The following is a 27803-nucleotide window of genomic DNA, read 5'->3' on the forward strand; positions in this document are numbered from 1 at the left end:
ATTAGGGGTTGTGCAATTTGTTTTCTTCAAATTCTTGCAACTTTCATCATTGTCATGATTAATTTTTATAAGTCAACATGTTTTGGACTTCAAGTTTAACACTCGTTTAGTTTTCTTTCAAACTTCTTATTTTACTTAGCCCGCAACAACGACTTGTGAGGGACATCAATGTTTTGCAAATAATCAGATTATGTGACATATACATTTTCACAAAAAAATCATAATAATAATAACCCGCCGATAGAGGTACAACCATCAGGATATGAACATTGGACTTCTGTTCTCAAGTTAAGTGGGATGATAATCAATGGAGCTTATAAAGCTGGTTAGTGACATGTAGAGCTATCCTAACTAGCAATTCTGACCACTAAAGTAAATCATCAAGACATCCTACAAAAATTATTGCTGCTATTAGGTATTGAACAAGATGTTATTCTTTTCCAAACGTAAGACCTGCCTCAAGCTGAGGGACCAGCTCAAACTCGCACCAAGTTGCACACTAAACATTAGTTCAAAATATTGGGTCTAAACCCATGAATGCACCCCGACCCTACTTGCACACTTTCACAGCCAATTTGTGTCCGGTGTAGGCCAAGCTTGATCTAGACCCAACTTTCTCACTTGCAGCTAAAGCGAATTAAGCAAGGCATACAATGTGGATCGATCTGCTGTGCTAACTGCACCTACCCACTTGTTATGGATCTGTTCATCCTTATTTACATTAGTTTCATGACAACGTAGTAGGCAAGTGTACAAATCAGCAAATTTCGGTGCCACTGTGATTGGGTTGGGTCCAATCCATCAAGATCTGGGTTGATGTGGGCTAGTTTAGGTCCAGCTTGCGCTCATACCAAATCCATTTCTAACAAGTTTTAGCCATGTCAAGTTCAATTTCCAGTTTAGTAGCGTTTGGGATTTCAATTACACACACAATTAGTGAATTTTAACAACTTTAAGAAGAACAGCCCGACACATTGGATGGAGTAGATCTCGCACTTAGGTTGCAAAAGTGTACCAAGGCCCAGTTATCTTTGGCCCGGACCAGCCACCTAGGGTGGACCCCTGTATTTCCTGCAACGTTGTTTTTTTTTTTTTTTAGATAAAAAAAGCAAATCATATAACTCTAACGTGAGTACATCCTGTATTTCCTGTAACGTTTTGGCTTGGTGCCCTAAGCATGGTAACAGCAGCACGTCATGCAGCCCTCTCCCAACAAGATACTTTTGGAGCTCACAGGATATGAACCCGTCAAAGTGGAAGTGATTCACTTCATGATGGTGCTTTAGAATTTCAGAGTAACCAATGGCACTGAATCCGAAAGATTTCTAGCACCGTCCTTGTGGTGAGTGCACTTGGAAAGTCTCGTTGGCCTCCAAGAAACATGAATGGGAGGGTGACCTTCTCTATGGGCATCATAGAATCTCAGCTGAAGATTTATCCTTTGACTATCCTAGGTCCACGAGCATGGGCTGGCTTTGGCCAATTGGGTATCGCAAAGTGCTGAAAAGCTAGCATTGATAGATTCTGTCGGCTGACAAATAGATACAAGCTCGGTTATCTTCCTAGGGCCATTCTTTCAAAACGCAATGTGATGTTCTATCTTGAAAAAGGCATGAAGGAAATTGTTGCGTGCAATCATGGACATCAACATGTCATGATCGTCTGCCCTCGTACATCAACTGGAGTTCAAATTAAATCCTCCACACTTCTTGTTTCCGCCCTACTGGTCTGATGACCCACCACTATTCATGATCCGTCCATCATGGAGAATAGAGATGGTAAGGCCTACTGAAGTTTGTCTGCATAATTGTTCAATCGCATACCACCGATTGCGTTGACGCACTTGCATAGTTGATGGATAGATTAGCTGAAGGATAAGATAGATGGAAACGCATGCGGAGTGAAGAGGATTCAGATCCTAATCTAAGTGAATGTGACTGCTCATATTCTAGGTCGCTATTTGATGATTGTTGATCTTCTCGAAGGCCAAAATGACAAAAAGTGAAGGCAGTTGTCCTACTTTCTCTTAATTTCCTTTATGCATGAGGGTCCTTTCCTCATCGATTATTGCAAGTGTTTGAATCAAGAAGGACCGTAAACAAGTGAAGATTAAGCTTGAGGAATCCCTTGTTGGCGTTGAAGCTTGGCTAGTTTAATTAGTTGAGCAAGTTAGTTCCATCCTGTAATTTCAAGCAAATTTTCCCAAGTTCCATCATGTAATTTTAAGCAAGGGATTGTTTGAGTCTAGTACATTTATAAAATAAAAATGCAGCTTAAATTTAGTTTAATTACGAACCGGACGAGCTAGAAAAAGCCCTTGTTCCACTAAGAAAGAAGTCAACCTATGTTTTTATTTACAAAAATAGCCTACTAAATTGTATGAGTCACCATGTCAACTAGTATTTACATACTATCCAAATAGAACCATCACTGCATTATCCCTCATAGTTATTTGAAAAAGTGATGATGGTTATGATTGGTGGCATATATTTTCTAAATTATAGCTATTAACAATAAATTATTTTGAAATTTTAATAATATGTGTTAACAATCAGAGTTAATACTATTAAAGATAGTAAGTCCATGCTATTTTAAACCCGGAGTGAAATATATTCGTGCCAAACATCTAATGTCGACTTTCCTAAGACCAACCCACTAGGTGGCAGAAAAGTGATCAATCCATGTGAAAGGGTAGGATATGAGTGGTAGCTAGAGAGAATCTTAAAAAAAGCTGTAGAGAAGATCCATTGGTCGGTGGAATCCACTTTTTGGGGATTCCCGATTCTCCTGAGATACCGCTATCCCCTGGGAGCTGGGGGACAGTCGCAGAGAGGGTCAACACCACAACAGTTAACCCCAAATGGGGGAAAGGAAAGAGTTCCTCAATTGTTTCCAGAACTATTGTCCAAATCAAGTGGTGAAGGAGCAAATTCTAAGCACGTCCATGAATCCTTCGCTGTATCTTGGACATGGAGCTTGTAGTCAGGAGCCTCTCTGGACTCTGACAGGCTAATTGGTTATTGTATGCGATGCTTAATCTGCACGAAGGTGCTGATGGCACGTACGTACAACGTTATCATCATAAAAAAGAAGATAATTACGTCCAACGTTGCGAAGATTTGGACCAAGATTGCATTGATCTGATATGGAATTGTGATTTGATGAGGCCTTACCTTCACACACGCTGCTCAACACCTAATCGGATACTGTGAGAAAGATTGGTTGCTTAAGTCTAATTCAATTAACTGCAGCGTATTTGTAATCTATTGGATCATAAACATGAGTGCTGGGAAAGCAATAAGGTGAGAGATAACTATCTTCCAGTGGGCTACATCGTCCAATTTTTGCTAGGAGCTGATGAGATCTGGATTCTCTTGTTCAGCTCCCTGTTCTGCTAATGCTCTGTTTTTGCACTGTTTTTCTCCTTTTCAACTTCCTCTCTTCCTCTCTATCATTGCTGTATCCCTCTTTCTGAAGTTTCATAAACGAGTGGGATTTCTGCCTCTCTTTTCATAAAAAAGAAAAAAGAAAAAAAAAGGATAATTACGTCCAACATGCCCAATTAACTCATCTCCCACTACTCCACATGGATCTCCACTATTCTAGTTGGCATTCACAAATCGGCATGCATGTGTGTGTATATATATATATATATATATATATATATATATATATATATATATATGTGATTTTAGAACGCATCATACAGTATAATTGTATTTCAATAGTATTTGGAAAGCTCCACCGCATCTTTCTCGTCGGACTTGGGAACGAGAATTCTAAATAGCATGCCTTGCTTATAACTAAAACATTACTCAGTTTAACCAACCTTCGTCAAGGTACCTGGTTGCTCGAGCTCACTGGCCCTGGACAACACTCTTTATTCTACCAACAAATTGGCGAGGGCAATTGATAGATAGTAAAGGTACGTAGCCTCAAATTATCTAGTACGTGATCGGGAAATCAACCAAATCATCTAATCTATAACAACATGAACAGAAAAGGGGTCATACTTGCTTCTCATCCTAGCCATCAGACACCTAACCTATATGGTACATCACCACTCAGCAATCAAGCAAGAGTCAAAACATAGCTCAGCTACCCTCTCTGTCAGTCATCAACCCCATCAGGAAAATGGCAATAATATACGAAGATTTGGGTGGAGAGAGAACAACTGGACTGCTATTTGGGTCGTTTTGCAACCCTCTTGATGTCAAAGTTTAAGCTATGCCTGTGGGACTCAGAAGGTCATTGGTTGTGCTGCCCCGGCCTTCCAGCTTAGCTCGATGTCATGAGCTATCCTCCTCGCATCCATCGACACCCCCATCAACCCCCGTCTCGTGAGCCCTGCCGCGTAGAGGCCTTGCTCCGCCTTCCAACCATTGGGGAATGGTTTCCTTGGCAGCCCATCTTTCTCTGAGAAGAACTCACCCTCCTGCCAAACCAACCAACCCGAACTCTTTAGCTTAAGACATCCTTTTTTAAGCCAACCATAAAAATTCAGTCATTTGAATCAAACTTTAACCCCCACTGCTATTCTAGAAATGAATCAAAGTGTCCCAAAGAGATGTGATCAACTGGACAATTTAGAGCACGTACACTAACAAGTGAGGTAACAACAGCAACGCAGTTATATGTTGTTATACCTTTAGCCAAGAGGGTACGTTGCTTTTGTAGCCAGTGGCGAGGATGATAGCATCGAAGTCCTCCGATCTCCCATCCACAAATTCTGCTCCATGTACTGTCAATCGCCTTATTTCTGGGCGAACCTGCAATTCATGAAACAAGTCTTTGGAATTCAGAATCGATGAAATGTTGCAATCGACCGATCGATCAATCGATTGGTCGGTCGATCCCTGGATAGTGACATTATCATGCATGATGGACGACCTTGATATCACCAGACTTGATCTTGGCTAGTGCCCCGATATCGAGGACCGGGGTCTTGCCGGAGAGTGACTTGAGCTCGAGGGGGCCAAGGAGGGGTCGAGTAAGGCCAAGCCGGGCTGTGTCACCGAGCATGATCCGAGAGGCGAGCAACAAAAGGTGGTCGACCGTCCGCATGGGGAGCCACTTTAGAAGCCACATGGAGAGCCCAAAAGTGGACAGGCCCAGTATATCCCTGGGCAAAATGTGGACCTGAGAATTGTAATTATAAAGGGTGAAGGGGGAATCAAAAAGGTAATGGACCGGATGCAAACATTGTATATATGAGTGCTAAACCAAATATTTAATCAGATGTATAAGAGGAAAGGTTAAAGATGACGTGGCAGCTGGGTTGCAAGATATATATATATATATATATTGATATTATTGTATGAAGTGAAAGAGTATGCTTTCTCGTGGTGATGAGAACCCAAGCCATATAAGGTGTGAATAATTTTTGGCGATATTGAGTGCAGTGCTGTGGACCAGCTTTTGAGAGAACAAATCTTAAGAACAGAAAAGAAGCCAGAAGTAATGGTCAGAAGGGAGGGGGAAGAGAAGGATGAATCCCGAGAAAGGGAAACCGTGGCCGAATGACGACCAGTGCATGGAGAATAGACTAGGGGAAAAGAGCACCTCGATGAAATATCTTTCTTGCCTGCCATTCCAAAGTCTCTAGTTCAATTAAAAGTATCTTTTGCGAAAGTGGATTAAATATAAGGTGGAAGTGCAAGTGTGCAAGACACGAGCCATTTAGTGCTCACTTTCGGTGTAGCTAGTGATGATTGCTACCTTAACACTAATCATTAGGAATAACAACGCGACAACATTTTATTAGTTGCAGCCCATGGTGCGTGGACAAAGATTTCATCACTTGCGCATGAAAAATACTTCCATGGGAAAGAAAGATGAAAGTTGAATGTGACGCCTAGCAAAGTTTTTGCAAACGAGTAACAGATAGATGACGAGAGAAGGATGGAGAAAGGAAAGTGATGACTTACTGAATCTCTTACAACGATATAAGAGCAAGCCTTGTGGTTGCAGAGGTCCAAGCTGACTTCCATGCCGGAGTTGCCGCATCCGATCACGAGGACCTTCTTCCCCTTGAACATGTCGCCATTCTTATATAAGCTTGTGTGCACGATAGGGCCCTCGAAGTCCTCCATGCCGTCGATGGTGGGCACCACAGCCTCTGCATTCTCCCCCGTCGAAACGACCAGCCACGGGCTGACATACTCCGCTCCTTCATCCTGGCGCGCCACGGTCCTCACCCTCCACATTCCAATTCGTTCATCATAACCAGCGCCGACCGCCGTGTGATTAAACAGGGGCCGGATGTCGAACTGCCTCGCGTAAGCCTCGAGGTAGGCCACGAACTCTTCCTTGGTGGGGTATGTGGGGAAGCATGAAGGGAATGCCATGAGAGGCAGCTCGCAGTACTGCTTCGGGAGGTGGAGGCGGAGGCGATCGTAAGTCTTGAGCTGCCATAGCGAGGCGATGCAGTGAGACCTCTCGAGGACCACGCTCGGGACTCCCTTCTCTTTGAGGCATGCGGCCACGGCGAGTCCCGATGGTCCTGCACCTACGATGACGGGTCCCGGGACCCAAATACACCTCTCAGCCTTGCAAACCGCGGCAGCTCTCATAGCCTTACAGTAATGATCGTTAGGATGATGATGGTGAAAGAGATTGAAGGAGGGATCGTGGACTCTTTTACCTTCTGTCTCCCTCAAACAATCCATTATAAGGTTATAGTAGCTGAATGCAAATTGCTTGTACCACTGCTTGATGTCCATGCAAGGGGAACCGAGAGCCTATAAAGAACACCCATGAGCTAGCTCCAAAGGTTGTCTTTCTTGCTATTTGGACGCGCGCCCAGACAAAGTTTGTTGGCCAAGAAGCTGGAGATGAGAGAGAACGTACTGGCTCGCTTTGCGTTTCTTCCTTCCTTTTCGTGGATGGTGGATTTTTTTTGCCTCCCTCACGCCAAAGCGGATGAGAGTGGGAGAAGATATGGACTCCTCGTCTTGTGGAGGATTTAGTAGGCTTGTCCGCTTAGTATATCCTTGTTTGTTTCGGCGGAGGATATATAGTAGGGGAGCAAAGGGCAGAAGGGGATGGGAGAAACCAACAGAGTTTTGAGTAGTCGAAAGGGATTATATATATACACCATGCTTTTGGCTTGCCTTGGGCACGCATGAGTGGTTTGTTTGCTTTGAATCTATGTGGGACTTACAAACTTGGTTGCTCTGATAACACTGCTGAGGGAAGCCGAAGCAAATAAATTCTAGAGTTTTAAAGGCAGTCAGTAGGAGAGGATAATGATAAACACTTATTAATATTTCTCATCCCATTACTGCCTACCCCGTTAATGACCCTTCGTATATGTTTCTTAAATAAATACATCGCTACAATCCAAAAGACACATCTTATAAATCCTAGAATTAAATAATGATCCGATCCGGAAGAAGAAAGATTTTCTTCAATGTGCTTAATTCTCGAATCTCTCAAAAACAAACTAAAAAAAAGTCAAAAAAATTGTGAAAGAAGAACTTAAGTCCCATTTTCTTTCATTAATAATAAAAAAACTAAGGTATATGTCTCTATTTATAATGGTAAGGTTCATACTTGTATAATTTAGGTCGGATTCCTCTTCCTAATTCTAATAGGATTCTCTTTTCTAAAATAAATATTATTAGTAGAAATATTTTAGAAAAAAACTAAATTTCTTGGGAAGGTAGATCTTTACTTCTACATCAATTTTATCTTTTTCTGTCACTCTCCCTGATTTATCTTGAGAAGATAGATCTCGACTTATCCAAAAGAAAACTTTCGATTTGATCGGCCTGTTTCATACCCCAAATAATGGAATTTGGGCTCGATCGCTAGTGGTATCGCCCCCTGAAGAGCATGACTTCGTGTTGTAGATTTTAAAAAATTATCTGTATAAAAAAAAAGACCATCTTAATCGGACGTTGTATGACTAAGTTATGGCCTCTAAAAATTTGACTTTCAATTTAATTTTCTGATGTAGCTGATCTTACTCCTGGATCATGTTCAGCTCTACTCGTAGTGGCCAAGATAGTCCACATCGAGTTTGGGAACCCTCTTGGATCAAATAGTATATAGACTCTAGAAAACACTAGGTAGAAACACTAATTAAGAGACATATACATAAATATTCGCTTTATTAAATAACTTAATTCATGTCCCTCTACTTGCCATGATATTTGACTTAGACTATGAACTTGTTGAACAATTACTAGTATTTTTCATTCTGTTATTACCTGGCCACTTAATGACCCTTCATATACCCCTTAAATAAATGCATCAATACAATCCAAAAGATATCTTACGAATACTAGCGTTAAATAGTATCTAGGAGGCACCAGGTAGAAACTCTACGAGACGTTTTCATGAACATTTGCCTTATTAGATGACTTATTCAAGTGACACTTTACTCGCCATGATATTTGACTTAAACTATGGACTTGTTGACTCTTTGACCATGCCACCTTGAATATTTTGTAGGATCGCTGACTCAAGTGAGACTGCTACTAAATTTAGTTTAAATACCCAACATCATTACTATATGTATATAGGTGGAATGACAAAATATCTCATTGGTTTTGGGCAAATGTAAGCAAGTAAAAATGTATCAGTGACTAAGACAATACAGATAAGTAGCAAGAATGTATCTCATGCACATATATAGCATTATTGAAGAGATCAAAGGAGAGGGAACAACATATCATGTGTCATTGTGATAAAAACTTCTGGTTGGAAGGAGGAGGTCATAGCTTATGTATTTGGAAATTATGTAAAAAAGACATGATGCAAATTTTGTACATTAAGTTATCTATTTATAGCACGACCATGTATGAACATGTTTAAGCTTTAGTTGCTAGCTCAAGTAACCAATAGAAGATCATGATAAATGGAAAATAAAACTAATTATTGATTTCTCTAAAGAAAAACATCCACTGAAGCATGACGATGTGCCTCGTACACCAAAAAGTACAGATAAATTATATTTAGCATGCGTTAAACTAATTGCATAGTACATTGTAGCAATTTCTTGTGCCAAGAACCAGAATGAATCGCTCGTTTTCCATATGTCATAGTACAAGATTTGTATTGAATATATTGCTAGTAATTTTCTAACTAAGCAACAATTCAAGTCACAAAAGGAAGCAACTTCAGCATCAGTTTGTAAAGTTAGAATCTTATTATTAGGGATGATCTTTGTGTATACTAAACCAGCTACGAAGAGTTCAAAAAGTAAACATTAGGTTGAAATAGAAGTTCGAAAAAAATTACTCATGAGAATAAATCTTGCCTAGGAGGAATGCTGCAAACAAAAGTAGTTTTCAAAACAATACCATATATGAAACAGAAAGACCAAAAGAGCCTCACGTAAGGCATGCACCATGTTGCACCCGAAGCAAATAATTTAAATAGAATCAGTAGGGGAAACACATCATTGCAGCCGTCACTGCCTATTAACACTGCTTAAAGCCGTTTGAAACTCTTTTTAACCGCTAAGAAGATCACCCAAGTGATGAATAGTGAAGCACTGCACTGCCGAAAAAAAGAGTCAAATTTAGGCTTTGCTTTCCCAAAGAGACTACTCTCATACAGGGCGATAGGGTTAGCTATATATAAAACTTGGAATCTGATGCAAGAGAAACGAGAGGACGGCTATACCCTATGAAAGCAATGAAAGATCCTAAATTGCAGGCAGGGAGGTACAAACCCGGGGAACCAATGATAACCCTCTTCCTTCGGGGACCAATCAGGCCGTGTCAGCGATGCGAGCAGTGAGTGGCATCAGGCATGGGACGGATCTCCCCAGTCCCCCACAGAGCATGCGCGCCTTTCCCAAGAATGGTTTCCCAGCGATTCCCCTTTAATTCCTCGGCAACTCTTTAGCCCCACTCCTATGCGGATGCACTGCCTTTTATCTCTCACGCCGATCCGTTTGTTTTGCTCTTGGATTCTTTCAGCACTCGAGCATGCCTATCAATTAACCTACACTACTTAGCCTCGCCACCGTGCTCGGCGTGCGACCGTAGCCCTCCCAGTTCATTTGAGCATGGTCAAGAGAAAAACGTTTTGACTCGGGTAATTCTTTCGTTATCTATATAAAATAATAGGTGCCGCTCCCGCCATTAATCTTTTTCATTAAAACGGTCGAGCAGAATGCTTGGAGACGGTCCTTCGATAATTGGACCCGACATCAAAAGAGCCATCTTGGGTCCCATGTTTGAATGGCGATGTTCGTAGGATTTCTTTCTTCTGGCATGTCAAATATTTTGGAGAACGAGTCCTTGGGATTTTAACGAGGACGCTCCTCCAAACAGGAAAGAGGTCTAACTAAATAAGCTATTGTCCCCTGCTCGCAACATGTCGTGCATTATTGATTGGAAAGCAATGCTATCATCTTCCTTAAAAGGGAAGGTCCATGCAAATGCTTCTGAGCCTCCCTTGGAACAGCTTCTGCACTTTCTAGGTTGATCTATATCATTTAGAAGCCTCCACCCTTAATCTTTCTTAAAAAGATTAACTTTGACGGCAGTATATTGGGTTCGTCGTTCGCAATCCTAGCTCCAACTTGGTGGTAGCCAGAGGATGCTATCTTTACAACATTATGGTTTCATTCATGGAGTTAAGAGGAGCTTGGAAAAGCCTAATCTGCGGTGCCACCATGGTCCTCAAAGCATCCGATATTGTGCGGGAGGGGGATTCTAAGGCTGTGATCAATTGGATATCCAATTCGTGTTTATAAGTTGGTCTCATTAAGCAAGCAATTCATGTTTATAAAGGAGCACATAGTGCAATACCTTGGGTAGCCTCGCATATTGAGAATTATGCGTGCCCGGTGCTATAAAACTCCGCCTCATCTATGCCTCCTTAGTTGCGTAATTTGTTGTAATCGGCTGCTAATACTTGTATATAATCTACGCTAAAGCTGTGTAATCTTACTGCCTTACAAAATGTAGTAAGAAGAAGGAAAAAGAAGAACACCCAGGATTTGCTGTTTTGCAGGCTATTGACTTCTCTATTACTACTTGGACGGGCGCTTAGGACCCTTAAGTTAAAAGGAAGAGATGGTGCTTCCCGATTGCGAAGGCCTGCTCCCAAGCAAAGGTCCAACCTGACCTCGCCGAACCCCATCAACAAATGCACTTCATATTGAACGTGCCGATATGTAAGAAATATGGAAATATGTCGCTGAGACCTTCGGATGTTTTGGCTCTCTTCATTGATCCACATAGTTATGCCACATCTCTCTGGCGTCAACCACCTAGGCATTAACAATATAGGAGAAGATTTCCACTAGTGGATGTTTTGTTCAATTCAAAGTTGGCTCTTTCCAGTACGAATTAGTGACACTTCTAGATCCGATTAGTGACACTACTGCGCAGTTACCTTTTCTTTTTTCAATTGTCATTAGAAAGTTACAAAGCAAAATTAATGATACGCAATGCACAATTTTTTTTGGCCAATAATGCAAGCTTGGTAGGCTTGTTTTACCTTATGGAGGAACAAGCATACATCCTCTTAGCTAAAGGAAACCAAGGACATCCACTGAGGATTCAAGAATTTTATCATTCAATCGAAAGACACCGTTCACCTATATTTTACTTATGAGACATATGCTAAGTCACCTAGTATTTTTTTTTTGAAAAAAAAAATATATATAGTATAATGGCTGACAACTTCTTGCAGACGGCACCAGAAGAAATCATCATGCGACCACAAAGGCATTTGATGCATCACTGGATAATTAATCTAACTCGGTTTGACGAGTACCAAATTCACTGCTACTTATGCTGATTCTACTTCCATTTTGTCTCCCTATTATTCAATGAGTAATATAAAGATTAAAACAGTTGTTTTATTAAGAAAAGATTATAGGACCTTAAAGTTTCCTTGATGAGACTATGTCTTGAATGATAATTTGAGAGTCAGTGGTGCATAAGTCAACTTTGCAACGATCACATAATAAAGCTATTAAAAGCATAAATGACGAGCTCAGACTAAGTTGAAATTCTAAGATAAGATAAAATTGTCTTAATACTTCAAATGGAGCTTTCTTAATTTCCCTCGTTGAGAAAAGTGAGATATCCTTCCAAGAGGAGGAAAAGAATAATTGCAGAGGAAACGACCTACAGGTGGTGGGGATTAAAGGGTTACTTTCATAGAAGAAGAGAGTGAAACGAAGAAAAAGCAGTGATTAACGTAATTAAAAATTTAAAGTAAGCTGAACCTTATTCCTCTCTCCCACGCTTGGGAATAAGGAATCCATATGACAGCTGAAAAGCTAAATAAAAAAGGAGAGGGACCATGGCTTAAGAGACTGGGACTCGGGCCTTAAAGTACCCAACAAACACGAACAACAAAGGGACGCTGGCATGCGGAAAAATCCAAACAATGGGGATCAATAGCCCATCATTCATATAGCTATGACATGCCATCAGCAACAGATCGATTTTCCCACATCATCAGCTTTAACCAGAGATCACATTCCCTGAACCTGACATCAGTCACTAGACGACCAAATGATTTACTATTTGGCTCTGCCTCCCCACCTCATCTCTCTCCATAGCATGGCTAGCATGCGAATGCGCATGGCTCTCCATGTTCTTAAAATATTAAACTAAGATTTCAAATTAAACCTTGGACATTTCATGGAACTACTGGTCCCGAGCAAATGCAAACGAGCACTATCCCATTAATATCCATCCAGAAAAAAGAACATCAAAAGCTTGGACTCATGCATGAAAGCTTAGTTACTAGGAAGTTTACAGCACATAGACCGTCTGTGTTGCTTGTTCATCTTTCATGCAGCTCCTCCACTTCCAAAATTTTATGGAGCTCAAAAAACCTCGGTCTACATAGAAACCAGCACACAAGAAGATCAAGTATCACAGTGAATATTGATATTTTATTGCAACTATTTGTTGTCAGCTTTATGAACCTCCCCTCCGATAACTCCTATATATCACATCTGCTGTGTCTTGCATTTAATGGCTAACTTCAACTTTGAAACAACTAAGAAAAAGAAATAGCTTGATATGTTGCTAAGATAATTAATTCTGTTAGCCACTAACTGTGATTGGAGCTAGCTTATTGTTAATATGCAACTATGTTTAGAGGGACCTTGATGTGGACTACCCAGTTGTATGTGGCAAAAGTTTAGGATCAGTTATTCTAATAGAAATGGCTACAGCACTTCAGTTGAAACCTATACATAGGCTTCATTATGATATTGTCGACCTGGTCACATGACAAATCTCAAACGGGACATTGCTAATTCATCATACAGACCGAAAGGCGGTCCACAATTTCATTAGCAAGTACACCACCTAGTGAAGCGTTCGGCCATGTTATTCGAGAAAGCAATGCCATGTTTTCTCAAATAGAATGTAATCCCATGAAGTCAAAAGTTCGTGCTGTCTAGATATACATCAGTATAAAATGTGGGAACATTATATGCTATTATGTTAGTTATTCTCGAGCAAGCAATCGTACTACTGGCATCATATTCAAAACAAGTAGATGATTCGAACAATGAACTTAGCCATTAGTTAACGTAAAAGAGTAAGGCCCTGTTTGGGGGAGCTTTTGGAGGGCCAAAAAGCACTTTCTGGCCCTTCAAAAGTACTTTTAGGGAAAAAAGTGTGTTTGGTAAAATTTCCAAGAAGCTGTTTCAGCTTTTGCGGGAAGCTGAAAACAGCTTTTTGGCAGAAGCTCAATTTTGGAGCTTTCCGAAAACGCTGTTTTCAGCTTTGTCGGGAAGCTGTATTTTTTACCAAAATACCCCCATTTAAAAGTTTATTTTTCCTCCCAAAAAACTCAATCCCACCGCCTCTTTCTCTCTCACCATCCCCCTCTCTCTCTCTCTCTCTCCCTCTCTATCTCCTTCTCCTCAATGTCGTCGGCCCTCCTCTTTTTTTTTTTTTTTTGGGAGGCAGCCACCACGCCGGCCACCCGTGGCCGCGCCCCCCAGCCCCCACCCGAGCCCCCCGCCGCTGCGACCCACCACACAGCCAAAAAAAAAAAAAAGGAAGGGGAGGAAGAGGCCGCCATGGCCGCTGCCTCCCCGGCCGGCCCGCCGTCTCGGCCCCCTCCCGAGGCCCTCCCTCCCCCGCGGTCGCCGCGGCACGCCGTCCCGGCCCCCTCCGAGCCCCTCCTCCCCCGCGGTCGCCGCGGCATGCCGTCCCGGCCCTCTCCCGAGCCCCCCTCCCCCCGCGGTCGTCGGGGCCCGCCGTCCCGGCCCCCTCCCGAGCCCCCCTCCCCCGCGGTCGCCGCGGCACGCCGTCCCGGCCCCCTCCCGAGCCCCCCTCCCCCCGCGGTCGTCGGGGCCCGCCGTCCCGGCCCCCTCCCGAGCCCTCCTCCCCCCGCGGCCGTCGGGGCCCGCCGTCCCGGCCCCCTCCCGAGCCCTCCTCCCCCCGCGGCCGTCGGGGCCCGCTGTCCCGGCCCCGTCCCGAGCCCCCCTCCTCCCGCGGCCGCCGCGGCCCGCCATCCCGGCCCCCCTCCCGCAGCCCGGTCCCCCTTCCGGCGCCGCCGGCTTCGCGGGAGAAGAAGAAAGGAGAAGAAGGAAAGAGAGGAAGGAAGGGGAAGAAGAGAAGAAAGAAGAAAAGAAAAAAAAAAGAAAAGGAAAGAAAAAAAGAGAAGAAAAAAAAGAAAAGGAAAAAAAAATAAAGAAAAATAAATAAATAAATAAATATGTATATACATGAACGAATAAATAAATAAATAAAATAATAAATAAATATATTTCAATGAAATAAAATAATAAATAAATAAATAAATAAAAATATTAGTAATTATTTAACCAATTTTTTCACCTAGTTAGAAAATTTGTTAGAGAAATAAATGATCATCAAAAGAGTAAAAAATTAATTTATACTAATAATTATAATATTTTATACATTTATTATTGTATTATACTATAAATATAATATAATATAATATTATGTTATGTTAAATAATTTAATATTATTTTAAATTATTATCCTATAGTATACAATGTTATAGTACTATATTATAATAATATTATGTTACATTACATTATACTATATCATATATTTATGTATTAATATATATTATATTTTATTATGCACTATTGTATAATACTAATAATGTCCTTTATGGTCATTTTGTCATACAAAAGTACTTTCTCAGTTTGTTTACCAAACAAATGTTAAAGTGCCACAGCACTTTAGAAATGTAGTTACCAAACAGCAAACAGCTTTTTATAAAAGCTCTACTTCCAACAGCTCTACTTCTAACAGCTCTACTGCCAACAGCTCTACTGCCAACAGCTCCCCCAAACAGGGCCTAAAGCATATAAGTGGAAACTATTAAAGATAAGCAGCACCAAACTTTCAAAAATCTATAAGTAATGGTATGCTATGTAGCTTCCAGCATATATCTATAATAGCAATGCCCCCTTTAAAAAAGCCAAAGAACCTATCCTGCAAAAAAAAAAAAAAAACGATGTAGTGGAAATAGTTTTTGGCCCTGTTTGGGGGAGCTTTGGAGGGCCAAAAAGCACTTTCTGGCTCTCCAAAAGTACTTTTAGCTAAAAAATGGTGTTTGGTAAATTTTTTGAAAAGCTGTTTCAGCTTTTGCGGGAAGCTGAAAACAGCTTTTGGGGGGAAGCTCCAATTTGGAGCTTTCCGAAAATGCTGTTTTCAGCTTTTTCGGAAAGCTGTATTTTTGACCAAAATACCCCCATTTAAAAAAAAAAATTTCCTCCCAAAAACCTCTCTCTCACATTCTCACGGTCTCTTCCTCTCCCACCCAACCCCATTCCCTCTCCCCCGCCGCCGCACCCTCTCCCTCTGCCCCGCCGTCGCACCCCCTCCCTCTCCCCCGCCCCCATGGTGGGGAGGTGCCGAAGAAAAGGAAGACAGATAGTCTTCCCCTTCCCGCGGCCGCCGCCGGCGATGATATCCCCGTCACGGAAAGGGACGGTGCCAAAGAAGAAGGAGGTCCCACGGCCCCCCTCCCGCGTCTGCGAGGCCCCGCCGTCGCACCCCCTCCCTCTCCCCCGCCCCCATGGTGGGGAGGTGCCGAAGAAGAGGAAGATAGGTGGTCTTCCCCTTCCCGCGGCCGCCGCCGGCGATGATGTCCCCGTCACGGAAAGGGACGGTGCCGAAGAAGAAGGAGGTCCCACGACCCCCCTCCCGCATCTGCGAGGCCCCGCCGTCGCACCCCCTCTCTCTCCCCCTTCCTGCGGCTGCCGGCGGTCACGACCCGCCCCCCTCTCGCGTCCGCCACGGCCCGGCCCGACGCTGTCGGCCTCGCGGGAGAGCACTTCCCAGGGGGCCCGCCGTGGCCGCCGCCGGCCACGACTCGGCCCCCTCCCGCGGCCACCGCCGGCCGCCGGCCCCGGCCCGGCCCCCTCCCGCGGCTGCGGCGGCCTGGCCCCCTTCCGGCGCCGCCGGCCGCGCGGGAGGAGAAGAAAGGAGAACGGGGGAGAGGAGGGAAGGAGAAGAAGAGAAGAAAAAAAAAGAAAAGAAAAAGAAAAGGAAAAAAGAAAAGAAAAGAAAAGAAAATTTAAAAAATAAAATAAATAAATAAATAAATATTTATATAAATGAATGGATGAATAAATAAGATAATAAATAAATATATTTCAACATTATTAATTATTTACACTAATAATTATAATATTTTATACCTTTATTATTGTATTATACTATAAATATTATATTATATTACATTACATTATAATACATTAATATGTTATTTTAAATAATTTAATATTATATTATATTATGAGAAATTAATTTATACTAATAATTATAATATTTTATGTCTTTATTATTGTATTATACTATAAATATAATATATATTACATTATATCATAATACATTAATATGTTATATTAAATAATTTAATATTATGTTATATTACCAAATATTAATTTACTCTAATAATTATATTACTATTATGCTATATTATAATAATATTATTTTATATTACAAAAATATTATACTATATCGTATATTTATGTATTAATATATGTTATGTTTTATTATATTCTGTTGTATAATACTATGCAATGTCCTTTATGGTAATTTTGTCATACAAAAGTACTTTTCCAGTTTGTTTACCAAACACAAAACAAAGTACCACAGCACTTTACGAATGTAGTTACCAAACAGCAAACAGCTTTTTATAACAGCTCTACTTCAGACAGCTATACTTCCAACAGCTCTACTTCCAACAGCTCTACTGCCAACAGCTCCCCCAAACAGGGCCTTTATCTTTATTAAGAAGTCACAGGAGATTTCAAGCGTTTATCATGCCTATTTTCAAACATAAAGCAAATTCTTCATATAGAATGCTAGGGAATTACAGGCCATCTCGATCAGGCTACATTGTCATGTTTGACCAAGAAAAAATATTCTATGTTTAAGAATAAAGTACAAAAATTAAAAGCCCAAAGCACAGAGCCAGGCGGGGAACTTTTTTCCTTTGCGCCAATCTTTCTCCAAGAACTGGAGCATATATTTGTTGGAACTTGAACTAAACCAGTTCTTTTATACGCTAGTTCTCCCAGCACTCTTCATTTTTCTCTAGACTGCCACTCCTTTCTCTCTAGACTACCTGATGTAAAGCGTGGATCATGGTTTACACATAATAGGATCCTGTATCATGTGGCTCCCATTTGAAGTATCAAAGCAAACTAAAACTAAGACACAAAACAACAACACGTATCTAAATACTAGAAAATCAGATGATAATGCTGATAGTAACAATCAGATACACATTTTTGAATGATCAAAACATCATAGATTATAAGGATGTTTGGTAGCCATATAACTCCCATGTCCATTTTCTATTATAACTCTACCCACGAATTATTATGTCCCATTGTTAAATATTAGAAACATAGCATATGCAAGATCGCAAGTGCACTGCAATGGGGTTCTTTCTTTTCACATATAGATGATTACCTAGGGTTTGCCAACACACGGATTGAACTAAAGCATCTTTTTGTGTCAATCGCATGCAAACAAGTACAAACACAAAGCATTTTGGTAGTTAGTTAATCATCATCCTATAATTGCTTCATGTATAAAATCTTTGGATTTAACTATTGTATGAGATAAATGTAGAATGGGGCTCGTCTTGGTGGTTACATCTCTCTGCCTGGCAACTAGAGGTTGTATAGTACATCTCCAAAAATCCGAACCTAAGTACTTATAACGCCAATCAGTCTCCCTTCCTTTTTCTTAAAGGAAAACAAACATGTGATGAATGACTCATACACTCTTGTTTTTATATGAAATAGGAGAAGAAATGAAATGTGGCTTGATCAGTTTGAGCATCTTGGTAGATGCATACTTTTTAAGATATAATACCTTAATAACTTATTTCATCTGTTACTTGGTTAACCACTCTATTCTTTTCCTTATCTCCTTGGCATACTCAGTTGTACAACTCCTTTCTTCCTAAACTAATGTGATATCCACAGCTACCTTCTTCGTGAACTCATCTGTCCCAGTCCATCAGCTTATTCTCTCCTTTATCTCCTTACTTTTCTAGCCAATCTACAACAATTTGCCTCATCTAAAATTGCTAAAGCTTGCAATTTTAAAACACTTTCATAGCTTGCAGATCTCTTGCATCACACAAAGAGCCCTCGTAGGTATACATTCATCAGCTGCTACTTAATTTCTCTATGCAAATTATGCGTTCATCCTATTCTTTAAAAATATAAAAGATAAAATATGAAACTATTACTTAAAGATAAATAGTTTCACACCTCTTAATCCCTTTTTGTAATCTTTACATAGAAAAGTCTGTCTTTACATCAAATGCAATGAATTTCATTACTCAATATAAAAAAGTGCAAAATAAACAGTCACTATAAACACTTGAAAGTCTACAGAGGATCATTGCGTCACAAGCCATGCGTCAATTCAAGAACACCATGAACTAATAAAAAAGACCAACACCTAAATGAGGGGATTCTTGGTCATGGTTAAACTGTGAAAAGGAAAAACCCATGAATTCATCCCTCCTCACATCCCTATCAAGGCTAAAGTTAGTAGGCCTTAGGAATATACTTTTTCATCATTTCCTCCACTGATCCTGAAACTTTTGCAAGGGAATTAGTAGTAGACCCCAGAATTCATATATGCTGTATTATTTACAGATCTCGAAGAGTGATTGGTGGGTCATGGAAGCAACTAAACTGTGATTTGGTGCTGCTTTCAAGGCCCCTATTCTTTTCATGATGCAGATTCAGAAAAGCTTGGCATTAGTAAAAGCGGAAAGTTGTTCCTTAAACTCATTCCAGAAAGGCACATAAAACTATACATCTTGCAGCAACCTTAATTTAAGCCGTGGAGAGAGACAATCTAGTTTGGAAACTGACACTAATTGGTATAGCTTTAGAGATTAAGTAGATAAAAAATTGAATGGTGGGAGGGACCAACTCCACCATAACCTAGAAGCAAGAAATGTAAGCTTCATACAATGAACTATCAGTGGCAGAAGGTGGTGTTCAAATTCAATTGCCATTACCTCATCGTGAAGATAAAGTGCAGGCTTAGTGTGTGTGCCAACAGTTTGCACCCCTAGCAATCCCTCTTCTATAAGCTGGAGTGATAGGGGAGTCTGATTCCACCCTTATGGCACCTACTTGATTACTTCCATTGCCATCCACCAAAAAGAGGGGTAAATATACAGCTAACATTCCAAGGAGCATTGGATATGAGTGCCATAGTTAGTGGATTGAGAATCAGACCGGAAGCATTGACAAAATCATCGTTTTGTTGCAAAGAATAATCGTATTATTTAAAGTTCATAGAAAAATGACAATCTAGGATCACAAAAATCGATTAGTTTGGTGTTTCGGTTTGCAGTTAAAGTAATAATATTTTGTGATTTTGCATGTTAACTGACAATGAATGTATGAAAATGATGTCATGTGATTCAGCATATTAATGAAAAATGCAACTCTCATACTCATCCTACTTGCTCTCTTCTTTTAGTAAGTTAACAACTTCCTCCAACAACTCTCAACCATAAGCTCCTAATTTTTGAATTAAGCACAACAAATAATGGCGAGCAGGGAATCTGAATTTCAGTATGATGTGGGCAGCGGACGAACCTATGGGAGACCAAGACAGGGAGTGAATAGGTTGCCAACCCCTAGAATAGGGATTCATTGATCTCAACACAGAATAAGTAGACTTTGGTGAAATTGACCTCATTACAAAAGCTTACCACAAACCAACCTTTCAGCACTAATCTAGGTTATCTTTACAGGACCTACAAAAATAAAAGTCAATGCACGAGCCATCTCACCATCCCATCCAAGTTTTCTTTAGTAACCTCATTCCTTCTCATGATACGTAAAGCAGTATGTGGCACCTTGTTGTTGACAATTACTTAAGTATGGTGTGGGCAGTGAACAAACCCGGGGGACCAAGATAGGGAGTCCACAGGCCACCAACCCCTAGAATAGGGAATCATTGATCTCGATACAGAATACGCGGACTTCAGTGAAATTGACCTCATTACAAAAGCTTACCACAAACAAACCTTTTAGCACTAATCTAGGTTAACAGAACCTACAAAATGAGCCATTCTCATTATCCCATCCAAGTTTTCTTTAGTAATCTCATTCTTTTTTGTGATATTTAAAGCAGTATGTGGCAACTTATTGCTGACAATCACTTCCGATGATCCCCTCAATTTTTCAACATTTTTGTGGGAAAAAAAATCATCTTTATAATCTTCATTAACTGCTCAAATCAAATCATAAAATATGCATGGCATGGTGTTTCATGACAAATATGAAAACTCTTGCAGCCATTAGAGATTGTACAAAGGTCAGCTAACAATGCTCTACCAGCAGACAATTAGGTTGATTTTTGGGGCCATCCACTAGATGTCCCTTCATGCAGCCCAACTACCTAGTGAGCACCTAGGTAGCCTGATGCCATTTAAGGGTGGCAATCAGGTTGAATCAGGTCAAATATGGGTCAGGTTGGATGCAGTCGAGTCAAAAATTCATCTATCCGAATCCGACCTATTCGTTAAACAGGCTAAAACTTCAGATCTGAAATGATTCTGTTTATTAAATAGGTAACCCGACCCGGCCCATATAACCCATTTATTAAACAAGTGAAGTCAGGTTAAATGGGTTAAACAAGTTAAGTAATTTTTTAATGGATTAAATGAATTTAAACAGATTAAATAGGTTAAGTGGGTGAGGTTAAACAAGACAGAAACTAGTTAAGTAGGTTTTAAATGGGTTAAATAGGTTGGATCACAATCTAACCTAATTATGAAACATGTCAAAATGGGTTTAACAGGTCAAAGGTACAAACCTGAACCCAACCCATTTGATAAACATGTCTAAGTAGGTTGACTCATTTATGGCCCAAACTCATTTACGTCAAACCCGAACATGCTTAAAATGGGTTGTTTCAGGGTCGGGTTTTTAGGTCATGTCATAAATTACCATCTCTAATGCCATTGCCACTCAATAGTGTCATTTGAAGTAGTAACATATATTGATTGCTTGCTGTTTTACATATTGTATAATTTCTGAGAAATTACTGTTTACTGTCCCAATTACAGCTCAAATAAATTGTTCGCATCAGCCGACTTATTTCTTGATTTCTTCTGATTTATTTTATTTCTTGTTGTATATATCTATGCATGCATGCATGTATTTATGTATGTATAAACATTTTTAATCATTCTCCTTTTTTTTATTTGAGAAGTTAATCATTCTCAAATTTTCTTATTGTTTAAGTGCCTCCTGATGCAATATGTGGTCGTCTAGCTGCAGTCATCATCCTCAGCAGCCTCTTAGACCTGTCAGCAGAGGATGCCATCATAGAATTTGGATCATGAATGCCTGTGGAAATGGGTGTGGCATCTAGGAGGGGGGAATAGCGGTTTGTTCTAGGTAAGGCTGTCAATTAGGCCCGCAAGCATGCGAGCTTAATAGGTAGGAGCAGTTTCATAAGCAGCCTTGAAGATCCACTGAGTCATTTGAGCTAAGTCAGGTCAAGCAAGATCCTAACCCAACCCAATGCACTCAGGTCCCAATCAGGTCAAGGTTCAATCTGACGGCCAACCTCTTCTTTGTATTACGATAGATCACATAATCAACATAATTGTACTGCCAAAAAACATGAATCTTCAGAATCTTTTCAACTAAAACTGAACCATGTATTTTGACTAATTTAGTTATAGATCTAAAAAGCTTTTCACACTAGAAAACAAAAATACTAAGTTTTTGATGGATCTCTGACAATGTGATGATGCAAAAATGTAACCAATAAATATAAAAGGCTATGCAAGAAAATTAGAAACAGGAAGTACCACAAGCAGGAAACTTTGTTTGTCCAACTACCCATTTTGTATAGCTCAGAGCTCTCTCAGCTTCTATGAACATTATGTGCGCTAAATCCTTGACAACTAGATTTGCTGTTTTGTTCAGAACAAGTTCAAAACCAACACAAATAGCAAATAGAATTAATCATGCACTACCAAATTCTAGCTCTAACATGATCATCTTCATTTTATTCGTGTCACTTTTCCATCGTCCATCTAAAGCCTAAAGAATCATGAGCAGCCTTGAAGATCCACTGAGTCATTTGGGCTAAGTCAGGTCAAGCAAGATCCTAACCCAACCCAATGCACTCAGGTCCCAATCAGGTCAAGGTTCAATCTTGACGGCCAACCTCTTCTTTGTATTACAATAGATCACATAATCAACATAATTGTACTGCCAAAAAACATGAATCTTCAGAATCTTTTCAACTAAAACTGAACCATGTATTTTGACTAAGCATTTATTTTCAAAACACAAGAATATTCACATTAGATGAGCAAATTCTTTAAAATGTAGAACACAAAAAAAATTGCTAGACTCGATATCTCCAAAATCTACAATGTAGCATGTTAATGACTTAATGATTTTGAACATAGGTCAAAACACTAGTTCCATGACATGACAAACAAAACTAAACTTTTTTCAACTAATCAATACCTAAAATATCTTAGTATTACATTAGTGGAATAGGCCCTTGAAACTCTGAACTTTCTCAAAAAAACAAGTATAAATTGAGAATCACCAACCTCTGTTACTAATCAGCAAGCTCATACTTCATTCTCAGTAGGATGAGTAGGATGAAGGATGCCACTATTTGACGAATAGTCTCAGGGTTACTGCTCAAATAAGTCCACCGATATACAGGATTTCATTGTCCCCCATCAGCAAATCCAGCAGTACATCAATAAACTTCTAAAGGCTACCAAAACAAGATAAAAGGGACAGCTTGGGAAAGGGTGGGGGTGCCCTGTGGCAGGAGGGGGTTGTGAGAGCGATGGGGGAGGCGTGATGTGGTTGTGAAGTGGGGTTTGCACCTCTGCAAAGAAAAAACTGCAAAAGAAATTTAGCATTGACAAAATTCGCATCCTAAGATGTGCCACCAGGTTAGCAAATACAAGTTTTATGAGAGAATTTACTGCCAAGTATGTTCAACTATATTGAATAAATTAGCTGATGCTGAGAGCCTAATCCTGTAATTACTAATTAGTTCCATGAAAAATTTAATTTCTAGCAAACCATCATGACCACCTTATATATACTGCAAGGAAGTCAAGGACCTAATGAAAAAATGATCAGTTCCATGCAATCCAGGAATTCTTGAAAAAGAAGTCCAATTAAGAATATTCCCTTTTGGACAAATCCACCTAAAATTTGTCAACATCGAGCAGCAGAACTTCCAAAAAAGTGAAGCCTCGATGTAAGAGGATTTATTGATTACCACTGTATAGGAGTTGTAGATAATCATAACCTGTGAGGTTAGTTTGTTTTCAGCGGATACCATCACCTTACTGAAAATGATATTTGCAAAGTTGTGAACTAAAATATGCTTAAAACAGTCAAAACATATACCAAATGAGAAAACATCTTTTAGATCCAACATCTGAATGGTACTAAAAGCTTCACCATGTCTTAAAATAGTGAGGCCATTACTTCTTGCATGAGTCAACAAGGAAGCACATGTATCAATGCTACGATTTGTGCGAAATTTTGCACCATTTAAAGGCTTTATTTGAGATACCTATGCCTATTTCATTTGTTTCCTTCCAAGGTTCCAACTATAATATATAGTGACATGGCAAATCATATTAGAAGCCCAAAAAAGATGGGCAGCTAATTAACTTCTTTCCAACAAAAGCAGCAACATAGCAAGGGGAGAACAACTTCTACTTCCAAGCTGACTTCAATATGAAACCTTATCTAGAACTTTAATTTATGAAAGAATTATCACCGACCTTGGAAATGGAACAGCAGCATGATCAACTCAACAAGTTGTTTCAAAATTACAATTCCGAACCTTCACATTAATATATCATTTGGTAGTGAATATGCTTGACTAGGAAGATGTTTACTACTTGAATATACACCCGTCATACCACTCTCAAGAAACAAACGACAGTATGACCAAACCAAGAGGTTGTTTTAATATTCTGCCTCCAATGCTTCTCACCAATACCATCTTTGAAAATGAATATATATCATACTACTGAGTCAAGAAGGTAGAATAATGGAGTCCGCACCACCAAATCCACAAATTTTCACAACCATCAAAGGCAACTAATCCCTGGTATGAAGATGTATCAAAGAAGCCCAACACATATTCTAGTTTAATCAGTATTTTTTTACTGTAATTTTTCCATCCACCCAAGATGATACAAAATTTACAGAACAAAGCACGATAATGGTCATAATGCTCATCAATAACCCTCAGATAAGCTACTCTACCCAAACATCTTCTCCAACAAACTAATTAAGAAGAGACCTCTACTATTACCGGACAGTATAGAATAAAAGATCAGCTTGCAATACTCGATCTTCTTTATACACCAAAAAGAAATAAACAATACGTAAAACAAAAAGAAAGATAAACCGATCAGCAAACAAAGAAAGGTAATATAATACACGAACAAAATTCTAAAAAGCATAACTCACCTCGAAACAAAAACGCAATGCTGGCTCTAAGTACACTCAAAGCTGGGGATTGGCGCTCGCGGAGTATCAAAAACTCTCCCAGACCTTTTCTTTTTTATGCTTTCTCCGCTCTTCCCATCCTCCCGCTTCTTCCCAACGCGAAAAGCCTTCCAAACCAAGAAAGCGATGACGACAAAGAAAGAAACCAGAGTCCTCCGCCACCGATGTAGCAGGTGCAGGAGGCTCACCCTGCGGCAGATATTGTCGCCGGAAATCCCACACTGCCGCTGGCGTCTCCGGATCCAGCCGTCGGCCGACGCCGCATGGTTTTCGATCCAGGGTGGCTGGTTGGTGTCAAGTGTCGACGAAGCCGGCGGCAAAGATGGTGAGGCCCTCAACAAAGGTGAGGAGGACGCCGCCTAAGATGGTGGAGCCGGAGGCAGGGCCGGGGCCCTGGCGCAGACGGAGGAAGCCGCCAAGGATGGTGGTACAGGGATCCTCCCTCTGGCGGAAGTGGACCGGGGAGCAGTCGACGACGGAGCAAAGGCTGCCCCAGACGGCGAAGCTGCGGACGACGCTGTAGGCATTCGCGCGCGCGGCCTGGAGGCCGACAGCGAGTTGGTAGCCGTTGGAGGATGGTAGAGACCCTTGATGAAGTGATAAAAGGAACCGCCCACGGTCCCCATGGCGAAGAGCCGCCGACGTCGTCGAGGATCCGGTCGGGCTGCGGCTCCCGCGACGTGTCCGAAGATGCCATGAGGTCGAAACCCCTCCGGTGAGCTCTACGAGATGGAGGTAGATGCGGCGGACGAAACCCTAGGAGATGGCCGGAGCAGGAGGAGGAGGTCGGTTTGGTTCTTGGTCTTTTTGCAGCTAAAAGATGTACGTATCGCAGCAGCACCCGCGTTCGGAGGAAACATGGCAAGTCGAACGCGAGTCGCGTGCAAATTAGGGTGCGATTTTTTTTTTTTCCCTGGAATCCGACGGGTTATAGACCATCTCGTGGTCGCGCGTTGAGCGGAAGAGATGTGTTTTTGGGTCTGCGAGGAGTCGGGCCCAATATATTTTCCGGCCTGGGCGTGGCCTTGTAGGGGCTTCGGACCACGAATGAACCTGGGCATGTAAGAGGTTGGGCTTCCAATTGTTGTTGACGTGTGAAACAGCCCAAGTTCAAATCTGATTTGTGGCACCATACGTGGTTGCGGTCAACCGCCAACCGGCCATGGGACCAAACTTCTACCTCGTTAGGCCCATTCGACCTGATCTTTGAGGGCCGTGGATGGGGTTTCGGTCAAAAGATGACCAGTTAACAGCTTAAAAATTGGATTGGGTACCGGCGTGCGTTTATAACCCCATGTAAGGCGCCAACAGGGCTGGACCAGCCTTGGGCTATATGCTAAAAATGGGCCTAAAAGTCTGGTTAGGCACAAATCAGGTAGGCCCATGTCCAACCAGCGCCCATGCCATCCTCATTCTCACGATACCTTCCCGAATTCCCATCCGTTCGGTTCCATTCTTCTGTGGCGGCGAGCAACGGTGGAGGCTGCGGTGGCATAGCGACGTGGGGACGACGAGGCGGCGGCAGCGGACACTGCAGCAGCAACAAGCGGCACTGGCTATGACCGGTAGAGGGAGCACGTGGCGGTGAAGGCTACGGTGAGGGTGGAGGGAGCAAGCGGCGACGAGAGCCTGGAACGCCACAGGAGGCGCGAGGGAGGCCGTCGATCGACGCGGGCATAGGCTCGAGGGAGGTCGTTGGATGGGTGGCGGACGGCCCAGAACTGGCTGAGCTCCGGAACCCTAGAGACCAGTTCCGCCGCCGCCGCCGCCGCCGCCGCCGTCTCGAGGATCTCCTTGCGCTTCAAGAAGTGTGGAGGGGTAGTGGTTGGGACGGGAAACCTAACCCTAGATTTGGACGGTGTGCGGGTGTGCTTCTCAGAGGTTGGCCGCCTTTTTATCTATTTTTTTCTTCTTATTTTTTCCGGCTGAGAAAAGCCACCAATGAAACTTTATGTAGGCCTTGGGCCGGATTGGGATGAGTCATCATGGGCTGTAACAGGCCTGGGCTTATTATAATGTCACAGCCGAACCTAGGCTTCGTTCGGACCTGCTCTCTCTTTACCGGGCCGAGCCTGACCTTATAGCTGGCAGGCTTTCGGCCGGGCCATAAAACCCGTGTGCGACCATGTCTATAATAGGTTCGACCCAAATCGAGACCGATTAATCCAACTCAATTAAGATTGAACTGTATTCTTGCCGACAAAATTAGTAGAAATTGATGTTAATACCTTTCTATAATTGCTAAATTTTTATCTAATAGGCAAAGCTTACGTGCAGATGCCCCTGTAGGAGGGTAGGCTTTTATTAGAAAAACTAATAATTTCTATAAAAACATGCAAATGAATAACGAAAATAAATAAGAATATGTCTGAATAGAAAACAGAAGAAATTGGCACTTCTTTATGGTGTTAAAATTATTATTTGAAAAGAAAATCTTAGCATAAAAGAACTCCATGCATGAATAATCGATTTGGAAAAGAAAATAAATAATAGAAGGCGAGTAGTAAACCACTTTCATCATAAAATTATGGAAAAATAGTTTGTTGGTCAGATAAAATAAAGCATAATGTGCACCAATTTGCAACATGAATGATATAATATATTTTCTGTGACGAGGGGATATAAACAGGAGATATAGAGCGTTTAATCAGGAAGTGCGATTGCACCATTTGCTAGCTTAAATCCAATGTTTCAAGGAGTCGCTCCTTTTTTTAATATACTAACGGTATTAATTTCTCGCCATCCCTGCCTACAAAGAGAGCAAAAAGGGTTCTCCAATGGGACCGCAGGAGAGTCAAAT

At 41.3% G+C, this 27803-nt stretch overlaps 1 protein-coding gene and 1 pseudogene across 1 annotated transcript; both read right to left on the reverse strand.

The window, feature by feature from the left end:
• Nucleotides 1-3908: 3908 nt before the first annotated feature.
• LOC103721551 (indole-3-pyruvate monooxygenase YUCCA2-like) lies at nucleotides 3909-7036 on the reverse strand. The gene is made up of 4 exons (XM_008811816.3): nucleotides 5928-7036; nucleotides 4891-5139; nucleotides 4647-4769; nucleotides 3909-4435 (listed from the first exon to the last, which is right to left on the reverse strand). The coding sequence occupies exons 1-4, from the start codon at nucleotides 6720-6722 to the stop codon at nucleotides 4241-4243; spliced, it is 1362 nt and encodes a 453-aa protein (XP_008810038.2). The 5' UTR covers nucleotides 6723-7036; the 3' UTR covers nucleotides 3909-4240.
• A 17268-nt stretch (nucleotides 7037-24304) lies between these two features.
• On the reverse strand, nucleotides 24305-25931 carry LOC103721545 (annotated as a pseudogene).
• Between the last annotated feature and the right edge of the window lie 1872 nt (nucleotides 25932-27803).

The sequence above is a fragment of the Phoenix dactylifera genome, unplaced genomic scaffold, assembly GCF_009389715.1.
Source record: "Phoenix dactylifera cultivar Barhee BC4 unplaced genomic scaffold, palm_55x_up_171113_PBpolish2nd_filt_p 000257F, whole genome shotgun sequence".
Taxonomy (NCBI): domain Eukaryota; kingdom Viridiplantae; phylum Streptophyta; class Magnoliopsida; order Arecales; family Arecaceae; genus Phoenix; species Phoenix dactylifera.